Below are 13153 nucleotides of genomic sequence, written 5' to 3'. Positions count from 1 at the left end.
AATCTAATAACGGCTAAACCGTGAAGCCACTTTATCTAATAAGTCTTTCATTGCTTAAAGGCAAAGAATCAACAGAAGACCTACATTTTACAATTACAGCTCAATACATCGATTCCGTCTGGAATGCTTTTCCAAAACTCTTTCTATTCCAGGACCTGATGTAGAGGAATATATGTTTGTGATCGAGAAAGATTAGCCACCGGTCCTTTTTCTCCAGGTATATATGAATCTCTGTGTCTACTACTTGAAAGACTGGCTATGTTACAGGAGCAAAATGTCATTGCCTTGAGGAGAAACCACACTTTGCGAATGGCTTAGTTTATGCAGAGGTTTTGTAGAGCCCATACTATGACTTTGTGTATTTTCTGCCTCAAAATAACTTCAGATCAAACCAAATCATGAATTCGGACCAATCAATTGCTCTGTCAAAGGTAGCTCTGAGAGGGACAACACATTCAAGGGGAGCCTATTGCCATTTTTTCCATTTTTTAAAATTTATCATTTGTTCCTAGGAATAACATTCAAAGCCATTGCCATACGAGTGTGTGCAGATAATTTATTTTGGTAAAATTAGAAAATAGTCTACTGTAACTCTTTCTTGAGATCATCTGAGGTTTTAAAAATTATTATAATAAATTGGATGCCAAATTGTTCTATTCTTTCTTCCTCTGTGGCCTGGACTCTCTTTCTTCTAAAGATTAGGTCTTAAAAGGTCTTTTAAAGAAGAATACTGTTAACAAAGTAAAGATACTCCTGTGTTTACTTTGAACTGAATCAAGACTTAAATCTTAGAGTAGATCACTTGAAATCAGTATGGAACCCCTACATACATGAGATTTGTAATTATGTTTCCTGTAATCATAATATGTACTATAATACTGTTAAAGTATGTTGTGTTAGACTTGTGCAAGGAAATAATAGACTATTTGAATATTAGCAAATAAATTTAAAAGTGTAATTTTTCTTTTCTTTTTTTTCTTTGTTTCATGAGCCTCTTTTAACCAAAATGAATTTTTATACAGGTATTTTATAGCTTTTTTTGTGATGGGATGTCAACCATGCGTCATTTCCCATCAAATCACAGTAATATGGTCACTAAATATTATTTATTTATTTCACTAAATTTTAGGAACAGCTTGATCTGAAGTGGTATCACTCCCAGATTATCAGAAAGACTTTGAAATAGAATTTGGGATCTCCCTGTGTTCAGAAAAATATGAGAAATGGAACTCATTAATATTGTACAAGAGTTTATGGATTGCAAACAAGACAAATTGCATCTATTTTCTAAAAACTGAGTGACTTCTTCCAAATCTTTTTCAGATCTCTAGCTGGCCAGTGGTAGATGTGAAATTGTTATTTGTTCTGTCTATATATTTAATTCAGTAGACATTATTTATTGTCTGCTTGTTGGCTTTCTTTTATCAATTCTGTGTTGTCACCAGGAAAACTGCAGAGCTTTGTCTTAATTTTTAAAAAAATCATTTAAATCCTAATTTTCAGGGGGCTGTAAAAAAATTCTGAACTTAATTTAGCATAATTTAGGATTTATTTTATGCCTGCTTTGTCTCTCTCCGTAGGTGTTTATGTACAAAAGGAGAAAAATAAAATATAGAAGAAAGAAAATTGAGCTGAGCAGAATGGCAGAGTTTGGTCCTATTTCATTATTTGCTTCAGAGTTTAAAAATGAAACCTATGACAATGCAAATTGGACTGACTTTGAATATGTCCCAATTCCAGATATTCCAATGTCTACTGAGATCATCTTTAATGTCATTATTTTTACTTTCTGCTTTTTCGGACTTTTAGGGAATGGAAAAGTCATCTGGATCCTTGGGTTCCATATGAAAAGGAATTCTTTCTCCATCTATGTCTTGAATTTGGCTGTGGCTGATTGTGGAGTAATCATAATGAAGGTTTTGACACAAATTTCCGAAATTCAGAATCCATTTAATTTTAGAGCATACTTTATTTTAAATCTTCTTTCTTTTGTGTTGTACAATACTAGTCAACTTTTACTTATCAGCATCAGTGTGGACCGTTGTGTATCTGTGCTTTTTCCAATTTGGCATCAATGCCATCGGCCACCCAAATTATCCCTCATTGTGTGTGCTATCACTTGGGTTCTGCCCGTTGTGTACTTCGTATTGGAACTGGTAGTTCTATTTCAAGACCATTTTCTATTGTTTCAGTTGATTTTCAATGGGCTGATTTCTTACCCATTGATGGTCATATCTTCTCTGATCTTGCTTGTTAAAATATTCTTTAAACAGCGCCAACAAAAGCGGAAAAGGGTGTTAACAGTCACCTTGCTTGCACTCATGTGCTTCATTGTATTTCGTTTGCCTTTCAGCATTTTTTCTGTTATTACTTACAGTATAGTAAAAAACTATGATTTAACATCGGAACTTGGTGAACTGTTTACGAACTCACCAATAGAATATAACATGATGGTTGATTTTTTTTTAGATATGATATATAGCACTCACCCCTGGTTTCAACATATGTTCATTCTTGCATTGGTTTCTGACATTTGTATTGCAGTAAATAGCAGCATCAATCCAATCCTTTATTTTCTGGCTGGGAGAAATAAGGATGATCAATCCAGAGTATGCATAAAACTTGCACTCCACAGGGTTTTCAGAAATGAGGAAGATGCCCAGGAAGATGAGATGCAGCCTGATGAAACCTCGTTATGAACATTTCTGAAAAGACTGATGTTCATTATTTAACTGGTTGGGCTAAGTAGATAGATTTTTGATTGTTTGTACATTGTGATCTATTAAATACAACCATGTACAATGATTTCCCACCCAATTTTTCCCTATACGTTACATCATGGAGATGAAAATAATATTCTAAAAGAGAAGTCCAGAGAAACTAACAGTCAAGAACCACTCCCCATCTGTAAACTGGAAAAATGCTTGAGACGAAGCTAGCCATATGTTTAGATTTGTAAGGTGTTTTTTTTTTTAAAAAAAAAAAAGACAGCATGAGATTTCAGCACTATTATTTGAGTTTAAGTTCACAAATGTTTGCCAATATCTCTACTTTCCATCTGGAATCCACTTCATTTGTATCATAGCATCAATTTCACGTTAAATTACTGTTTACATGTTTAAGGAGAATCAGTGAAAACCAATGTTTGTTCTAGCTTACTATAAGTCTAGGTGAAAAATATGTTACATCGCCATGCTCATAAAATTCATCTCTGATACACTTTATTTTTCACCAAATGCTACTTTCAAATCCCCAAATGGTCATGCTTAGTGTCTAATTCACTGTTTTTCAACCTGGATCAGATTAAAATAAACAGACTTCAAATGCCTGAATTCCCCAGCCAGCTGTTGAGGAATTCTAGCATTTGAAGTCCACCCCTCTCAAAGTAGCCAATTTTGAGAAACACCAATCTAATTGTTTGATTGTCTTTCTTCAGACATTATTAGTGACAGAAGCTCTGTAGTTTTGCAGAGTTATGTTAATCAATTTATGTTAGTCCCAAAATATCTGATAAAAGTCTACATCATCCTAATAAAGGAGTGTTTAGTCACAATTTCTATCCAAAGATAATGAATACAGTGTTTTTTCCCCTTTACAAAGAGTGTCACTTTTGTACAATAATAGAGTGGCCTTCAGCAGTGGAATTTACCTCTTTGATTGAATCCAAACTCTGGTTTTTAGAATGCCAAGTGGCATCCTGTTGTCCCTGAAAGTCTGTTTAGTTGATTCCAAAATCTGTTTTGCTAAAGATTTTAATTGATGCTGGGAAACCCAAAGAACTTGCAATGTTTATTCTTCTTTCAAAAAGCAGTCCTCCTGCATTATTTGATTCTGGGAAACCCAAAGAACTTGTAATGTTTGTTCTTCTTTCAAAAAGCAGTCCTCCTGCATTATTTGAGCCAAGTGACACTCTTATTTGGTACCAATTAATTATAACGTGCTACTTAGACATGAAATCCTTTGTCACAGAAATGCATCAGAATATATATCAAAATATCTATTTAACAAAATAAAGTTTTCTAATTATATTCTTGTAGACAAATCCGTTTCAGATGGCCTTTGATGTCTCCTTTCCAACTTGAGTTACAGACTGATGCAGCTATTCTCTGTTGTTATCACTCCATGTGTGTTCTAGCTCTTCCCTGTTTATGTAAAATGCTTTGGAAATGTTGTGCATGTCATCTCCTCAAGGTTGTACAAATCAGTTTACAAATCAAATAAAGTTATCTGATCCATATATTTATCCACCTTCTGTTATTTAAGCTAGTCAGTGGTTTATTTAGTGCAGGGGTCTCCAAACTTGGAAACTTTAAGACTTGTGGACTTCAACTCCCAGAATTCCCCAGACAGCTTGGCTGGCTGAGGAATTCTGGGAGTTGAAGTCCACAAATCTTGAAGTTGCCAAGTTTGGAGACCCCTGATTTAGTGTATGGTGTTGTTACATTAGCCAGGAGACTACAACCTTCAGTTTCCAGAGGAAAAGCAAGATATAAATCTAACTAATGAAATAAATAAGATGAAAGATATACCAATTGATACTATGTCCTATCAAAATTCAAGGTAAGAAATTGTGGGTTCTCCATCACTGGAGGCTTTTAAAAAGAAACTGGACAGCCACTTGTCTGGAATGCTACAAAGTCTCCTGTTTGAACATGGGGTTGGACTAGAAAACCTCCAAGGTCCCTTCCAACTCTGTTATTCTGTTATTTTCTTACACTAATATGCTTTGCAAAGCCTGCCTCTATCAACCTCTACAGTTCTGAATGTAAGGTAAAGATAAAGGTTCCCCTCGCACATATGTGCTAGTCGTTCCCAACTCTAGGGGGCGGTGCTCATCTCGGTTTCTAAGCTGAAGTGCCAGCACTGTTTGATGACGATTCTGAGATCATGTGGCCAGCATGACTAAATGCCAAAGGCACATGGAATGCTGTTACCTTCTCACTGAGGTGGTCCCTATTTTTCTACTTGCATTTTTACATGCTTTCAAACAGCTAGGTTGGCAGAAGCTGGGGAAAGTAATGGGAGATCACTCCGTTACATGGCGTTAGGGATTCAAACCGCCAAACTACCAATCTGAAAGATCGACAAGCTCAGCAACTTAGCCACTGAGCCACCACATCCCCTGTTCTGAAGGTAAATCCCAGAAATGTCCTTTTAAAAAAGCTTAATTCATCATTGCAATTTTCAATCTTGGAGAAATACTTTTCTGTACTTTTCTTGTCACCTTCTTGATATTGTCTCTTTCAGCCATCTTCTCACTACATATAGAACAATGAGGTCTTTTGGGGCTTTGAGATTTAAAGCTGATCCTCAGAGTTCTGGCCATTGCAATGTCCCATGATTGTGATTTCCAATGTTATCTGCCAGCTTCCAACAAGCAAAGTTAATGAATAAGTACGGTGGAAATCAATATTCATGGTCACGTGAGATCCTCACTTGATGACCTGCTATGATTGACTGAACACAGTGGATATATGTATTGCTATCATTAAGCAACATGATGGCTGGAAGTTGTGTTTTATTTAGTTCTGAGAACTTTACTTGAATTGCCAACATAACTTGCAGTCTACATGTGTACCATATTATAATAGGTAGTTCATTTGATGAAATACATAGGATTATGTATAGAGGTTTTTAAAATTTGTGAACCCTTTCAAATGTTCAATATTTTTGCATAAATGTAAACTGAAACATGACTTTTTGATTATACAACTCCTAAAACTAGAGAAAGAGAACCCAATTAAACAAATACCTGTTGAGGGAAATGATCCAAAGTTACATATTTGTGTGTCAAATGTGCACAAGTTTATAGCATTAACATTTCATTTCAAGGGGACATTAGAGTCAGAGGTTTCAATCAATGGAGTGAGAATCAGGTGTGAGTGTGGGGTGTTCTGACTTACTTTAAGAATTCAAGGTATTCTCTATCAAAGACAAACTAGGCCAGTTTACTCTGGTGGTTAAGGGGTTGGAGAGGGGGGAGGGAGGGGTAAGAGAGAGAGAGAGAGAGAAACACAGACAGACAGACAGACAGACAGACAGATATACATAAAAGAAAGAAAGGTAGTGATTGATGATAGATAGATAGGAGAGAGAGAGACAGAGACAGAGACAGAGACAGAGACAGAGAGAGGGAGGGAGGGAAAGAGAGAGAGGGGAGAGAGAGAGAGAGAGAGAGAGATTGTGTCAGGACTCCAACAAATCCACCCCCATTTAAATCAAAAGTTTCTAGCTGCATCTCAGAGAAAAGAAAATTGATTTATTAGAAGTGGCCATGCTGGCGTTAGCTGGGTGCAGCTGATACTAAATTGCATCATTCATTTCCCCCTTGGCCCTGGTCTTCCCCCCCACCTCCTGGATGTAATTTCTCCAATAGGACACATCCATAGTGGAAGTCAACTCAGGGGTATCATGCCACGACTGAATTGTTACTACCCCTAGAACTGAAATGTAGAAAAGTGAATTGCTGAGAAAAAGAAGGAAATGATCCTCAGGAGAACACATATAATTATGGAGAATGTCCCAGCTGATAAGAACAATGCCATTCAATGAGAAGAGCCAAAGATTGATATAAGCTAACGGCAGCCAGTAGAAATTGGCTAGCCATGCACATAAACTGGAAAAAATAGAAATAGATGTTTGCCAGGAGAAGAGGTTCTGTCATGTCCCTGTTAGAATCAGACTCAGAGGGGGAAGCTGAACACCTGGCAGGGAGTGGGAGTGTGGCTCCATTGGCTGTGGAAAAAACTGGGGAAGGGCAAAGTCCAGCTGGGCGGAGCAGGGGAGAGGTAGGACAAGGGAGAGGGAATTCAGAGGAAGACCCAGGCTCACCCCCGTCTTCATCCTAGGGCATGCAGGGAGGAACAGAAAAGGGAACAACGTGAGTTGCATGCCTTATGGGGGAGGAAAGGGCCCTGATTCCTTCATTAGCTGCAGCTGGGAACACAGGTTATAAAAAAGGAAGCAAGCTGTTGGGAGAAAATGTGAATTTATCTTGTATCATCGAGGCTTATCTGTGTTCCTGGTGTCTTCCCAACTGTGTGAGTTTTGCCGTGCTTTCAAGCCTGAAATTCCTTCTCCTGCCCTGTCAAGCTAATCACTTCAGCTTGGTTTGTCTGGATTTTTAGTTACAGTTTGTACCTTGTTTTGGACTGAATTTTCTACAGTTAAAGGCTATTCCTGGGATGGTTTTTCTCCAGCCGAAGGTAACCTGGACATTGGGGGCGAAGTTGGAGATAATAAAGGAACTGTTATTGCTTATCTGACTGTGCTGACTTTGTGCCACACCCCGGGTTATTATAGGTTCTTGGATGAAACCTAAGAGAAAAAACCAGACCATCCTGGCTAAGAGAACCTCAAGATCAACTGTTGCCAAGTTCAGAATATAGACTTGTGAAAGGATAGATTTTGTTGCTGAAGCCCAGGACACATTCTGGTTCCTACAATGCTGAAACTGGAAATTCCTGCCTGCCTATCTGCCTCTCTCATTCTATTTTCTGTATTACAGACAATTTATAAGTACTAAGACACTTAAGTATCCAAGTGAGAAACACCTTGTGATTGTTGTTTGGGGAAGAAAATAAGATGAGATTAAACAGAGAAGTTTAATCTCATCTTATTTTCAACATAGACTTGCTAAATCATTGTTTCTAGTTTGATAAACTATTGTTTCTTTCAATTGCCATTGGTTTGCCTTTGGGTACAGCATCAAAGGCAAAGGGGCAGATAATAATGGAGAATATCTATGTGCTTCCTAAGAATTGACAATGACTTGTTGGACATAATCAGTCATGGAGAACAAATTCCAAGTATGGATGTATGATAAATTCAGAGAGTGCCTAACTTTTGATATCCAAATTCTACTGAGTTGTCCTAGTTCAGGATGTCTTCATCATAGTCCCTGGTCTGGCATCAAAAGAAATCCTCTCTTCTCCCAGGATTGTCAGCAAAGTGTAAACACAGAGGTGGTCTTGGTCCAAGAAGAATGAGACATTAGTTCTTCCAGACGTTCCTTATAAAGCCATTAAATTCTGGATCATTAGTGCTTGGCAGAACTCTGCAATTAACCCTGAAAAAGTTATAACTTTTTAAAATGTCTAAATTACTGTTAATGGGCAATTACATTTGCTGTTTAAATTACCCTTAAGGGATACCATTGCAGAATGAGGAGAAACAAGAAAGGAGAAAAATTGGATCTCTCTCCTTTTCAGCTCTTCCATCAGAATGCCAGACACTAGAGACCACAGAGTATGAAAGCAACAATAGTTTTCTATACAGCTCAGGAAACAAAAACACTCTAAATATCCCACCGAAATGTTTTTTTTAAAAAAGAGTTTTATTTGGGTTTTCACAAAACATACAAATATAAATAAAATATCTTTTTTTGAGAACAGCATGATCCCGGATTATCACTTCTCCATACATACATAAACTCAATTACATATTCATCTTATGTATGCTAATCTATATCTTATAACTATTTATGCATTTTCTCAATAGTTTTTCCCTTCCCTTGCTTTCTGTAACCGTATTTTTAATTATCTCATTCCTTTCTAAGTTCAATAACATATCTTTTTCTAATTTTCAATATCTTTCTAATTAATATTTTTATACTTTTGCCTGTCCTGTTTACAATTTCATAGTTTCTTTAATCATAAAACAAATTTTCCCCTGTAGTTACTAGACTGGAGTGTAACACCTTTGTATCTTTTAATTATTATCCATTCAAATCTTATTTAAGATTTAATTTATGCCTTTACAATTATAACATTCATTATTTAACCTCTATTTTATAACACATAACTATTATCAACCGAATTTTGCTTGGTACATTCCCTTAAAAATACACGCTAAGTTCTTTAAGATATAGATATATATATATATGAAACACACACACACACACACATGTTTTCTTAAGTTTTCGCGGGTACTTACATGTATGGTATTCAGCTTTGTTCAGGTATTTTCCCACGTCATTATAGTTGTGCTTTTAAAGTTGTAGCAACGTTTCGGCAGAATCTCATCTGCCATCATCAGGCTTCTGTATGTGTGTGTGTGTGTGTGTGTGTGTGTGTGTGTATACTTCTCCTTTATGCTGATGATACAGCCCTCCTTTCATTGTCAAGGCCAGGTCTGAAAAGATTACTTTCTGCATTTGGGTCTTACTGGGCTGAGAACCACTTGCCCATTAATTATGACAAATCCAAAGTATTGGTGTTCTCTAGAGCCCAGAAATTGTATAACTGGGCTATCAATGGTAATGCTGTTAAGCAGGTTTTCCATTTTAAGTATTTAGGTATTCAATTTCAGAACACCGGTGCTTGGACTGGACTTTGAACCCAGGCGCTGAATTTGGCCTCCTGTAGTCACCAGCAGATTTTAAGATTTTTTTTTTTTTACCCAAGGAGACCAGTTTATTCTTTCTGCTCTACGTATTTACAAAGCCAAAACTTTGGCTCAAACTCTTTACAGAATTCCCATATGGATACGGGGCTTCAAGGATTGTATTGAAAGAACCCAGGCTGTTTTTCTTAGAAAACTTCTGGGTCTTCCTCCTTGTGTTGGTTTTGCTCCAATGTACCTGGAACTGGGCATTCGATCAGTTGAATGTATGGCATGGATTAACACTTTTAAATGGTGGTTTCAGGTGCTCTTTCTGGCAGTTCCTGGTAGATACCTCTCCCTGGTGTTTGCTGACTCTCATATTTCTCGTTGGGAGAGGCAGCTTATGAAGAAATTACACCTTCTAGATTTTACAGGGGATGCCCTGGGAGATTATGGCCTTAAGGACGCCCAATTTAGGGTAGTCCAACAGCTTGTGGACATTGACTTGCAATATCTACAAGCCAGGGCTAACAAAACTTGTTCCCCTCTGATCTTCAGCCAATTTAATAATTACGGACTGAGGATGGCTTCCTATTTTTACACTCTAACCATTCCCAAGTATAGAAGAGCTTTCTCCCTAGCTCACTTTAATGGCTTGCCCTTAGCACTACTGGATGGGCGATTTAAGAGGCTCCTGATTAATGAGCGGCTATGCCCCTGTGACAGAGCTGAGGTTGAAACTGTGGAGCATGTCCTTTTATATTGCCCTAAGTATAACGCAGGCAGATCTAAGTTACTGTCTCCCCTTAAAACAGACCCTTCTAGACCCAATGTTAGTAATTTGTTCTTATATTGTCTAGGGGATGGCTCCTCATACATCACTTCTCAGGTTTCCAATTTTTTTTAAGAGCTGTAATCATCAGAGGAGAACGTGTAATTCCCCTTAGTCAAGTGGTGACCAATTGTTCATGATTAATTTTCCCATGCTCTTCTTTTGTTGTACTTGTGATTTCCCTTTTTTACCCCGCTTAAAGTTGCTTGGACATTAAAAATGGCTTCTTCTTTGTCCCGCCCTTCTTGTTCTGCAAACATTTCTTGTTGTTTTTCATAGTTCAAAATCTCCATTTCTAAAAATTGAAATATGAAGCCAAAAGATTATCTTCACTCTTGTGCTTCTTCTTTTTGTTCTTTAAGTCTTACTTTTAACTCTTCAAGGAGTGATGCTATTTTAAAGGTTTTTAAACAACCCCCAATTGATTTTAGTTCATTTCATTAGGTTCCACCATCCAAAATTCCAGTAATCCACCAATAATCCAAAGCTGTTTCTTGCTTCTTTTCTCACTTTCTCTTTCCAGGGGCTTGTTTTCTTGTAACAAAGTTTCAGCTACAGTATATATTTTACAAGTCTTGTTAAAATTCCACTGTTAATTATTTTTACTTCCAGGTGGCCTCCTCCATTCCAGATTCCACCTCTTTTTTCCCCCTTCTGCTTTCTTCCTTTCTTGAAATTTTTAAATTATCCAAGATTCTTTATCCCTTTGACACTTTATTTTCAACTTAGCATTGCCAGTTAATTAATGTCAAAGTGGATTAATATCAATTTCTTGTTTAGATCTCTTCTTAACATTCAAAGTCAATTAGAGCTGTCAATATGAGAGAAAAAAATGTCAATTCTTTTTCCTTTCCTTTTCTCTTTCACCGCTTTAAAAATCTTTTTTTTAGGAATAGCATTAGTCTTTGTAATTCGAATTCCAGGTTACCTTAAATAGATGTTTTCTCCATTCAACCCGGTCAGCCAAACTTTCTCCTTTAAACTTCCTCCTGCATAATCTTGTCCCGTCGGGTTCTTCTTTGAGGTGGCCATTTCTGACCACCACTGCAACCATCTTTGGGAAAGGGAGTAATGGCCAGCTGAGGAGATGCAGATCTCCTCAACCCCACTGGCAGTCTCCCCCTTCTTCACCACCTTTACGGGGTGGCTTCAGCCCCGAATCCAAGCAGCTTGGGGCGCTCCAGCGGTGAGCACGGATCGAAACCACGCATGATTGCAGATTCCGTTCCATTGCCAAAAAGCCCAAACCGGAAGTTCCACCACTGAAATGTTTTGACTAAGTTCTATTCTGATGAAATTAAATTAGAAGGAATTGAGGGGGCTGTCATTGTAAGCCCTTGAAGCAGGGGTGGGATGCTGCCCGTATAACAACCGGTTTGGTGATCGTGCCTGCGCCTGCGTGTGTGTGAACAGCGATGCAAAAATCCTTACCTGCTTTATTACTCTGGGGGACTAAGACAACTGAAGAGTGGCAATTCATTCTTCAACACTGATCAGCTGAGACAATAAAGATCAAAACAGCGCAGGAATGGGCAGATGGGCTCACATGATCATTGGAGAGAACTGGTTCACTCCCAGCTGATCTTCGGAGCTAGGGGTTCGCCTAAACCAGTCCAAACTGGCAGAATCCAACCCCTGCCTTGAAGGTTTTCCCAGATCAGGAAGCAGACTTGCAAGATTTGGTTCATATAGCATGTCTCCATAAAGTTTAGCTCTAGTCTTCTTTTTCATTGTATGTTTTACACGTATCCTGTGTCAAGCTTTGTGTCAGGGCTCCAGTAGTTACCCCCATTTAAATCATGAGTCTCTAGCCGGATTTTCAAAGCTTAAAGAAGATTCATTAGGAGTAAACATGTTGGTGCTATCTGGGTGAGCGAGCTTTTTCACTCTGATCCCCAGTCTTAGAATCATGGTTAGGTTGATCAGGCATGTTTACTCTTAATAAATCTTCTTTAAGCTTTGAAAATCTGGCAAGAGACTCATGATTTAAATGGGGGGTAACTGCCAAAGCCCTGACAGCTAGCCGACTCTGAGACACATCATTCATTGTCACCCTTGACCCTAGTTTTCCCCCACCCCCCTGGGTGTATCATAATTCATATTCTCCAATGGGACACATCCATAGCCAAGAGCCATCAATCATGCTCTCCAGTTAGAATTTTGTGCAGCAGAAACTTCGGTGACCTGGAAACTATCTTTGAAAACATTTATGGAATGCAGCTTCAGTTTTGCAAGCTGCTGCACTGCTCTCCCCTCCATTTCTGCTGGCAACTCTAAAAGACCAGAGAAATATTTCATGAGTTGACACTTTGAAGCATATTCAGGCTGTTTTCAATTTTACTGCTTCACAGCTCACCAACAGATGAAGGAATAAGGAAGGGAGAGATTGGAATGAGCATTGAAGACTATAACAAGGAACCAAGGACACTCCAACAGTTGTTGGCCAGAGGCATGGATGTTTTTCCATAACAACACTTGGACACCTAATTGGACAATATGACCTGCACTAACGCAAGGAGAGAGGATTCTATATTTAATTATATCAAATTGCCCAAGAACTAACCAGAGTTGGTATTGTTTTCATACTGTGCCAAAATTATGTACAAAATAAAGCTTTGCATTAAAGAAATTGGATCATCTCATCAGTGCTTTCTGAGTTAGGTTTGTCAGTCGGAATCTTGACATTCTGGTTTCTCCCCCCCCTTCAGGGGGTATTGGGTGTTTTGGTTTGTTTTGGATGTTTTGGAAGGCTTTAGTGGGTTTGTGTGCTATGATTATACCAAGTGGTTGTAATAATGTGTTCGTGTTCTCTGAGATGTTTTTGATGTATGCAAGTGCCATCCTTTTCACAGCTTGTGTTGGCTGTGCTATAGCAGGTTTTATGTGGTCAGGCACTTTTGGAATAAGGATGACAGGCTATCCATTTTGTTGGAAGATGTTGTATGTAAGATCCGTTTCCTTTTCCTGGTGTTCAGGGTTGCTGCAGTGTGGTTATGC

At 38.1% G+C, this 13153-nt stretch overlaps 1 protein-coding gene and 1 long non-coding RNA gene across 2 annotated transcripts in view; both read left to right on the top strand.

Annotated features, from left to right (window-relative positions):
• Positions 1–13153, top strand: part of LOC148131562 (uncharacterized) — a 67719-nt gene that overhangs the window by 27448 nt on the left and 27118 nt on the right. The window lies entirely within an intron of this gene.
• On the top strand, positions 1641–2909 carry LOC148131564 (mas-related G protein-coupled receptor member H-like). Its single transcript, XM_087959041.1, has one exon. The coding sequence runs from the start codon at positions 1641–1643 to the stop codon at positions 2697–2699; it is 1059 nt and encodes a 352-aa protein (XP_087815167.1). The 3' UTR covers positions 2700–2909.

The sequence above is a fragment of the Notechis scutatus genome, chromosome 3 (assembly GCF_049901735.1).
Source record: "Notechis scutatus isolate UNSWTSFEM ecotype Mainland chromosome 3, rNotScu1.2, whole genome shotgun sequence".
In the NCBI taxonomy this organism is placed as follows: domain Eukaryota; kingdom Metazoa; phylum Chordata; class Lepidosauria; order Squamata; family Elapidae; genus Notechis; species Notechis scutatus.
Note: the sequence above shows the minus strand (reverse complement) of the source record. Positions and strands in the feature narration are given on the sequence as shown.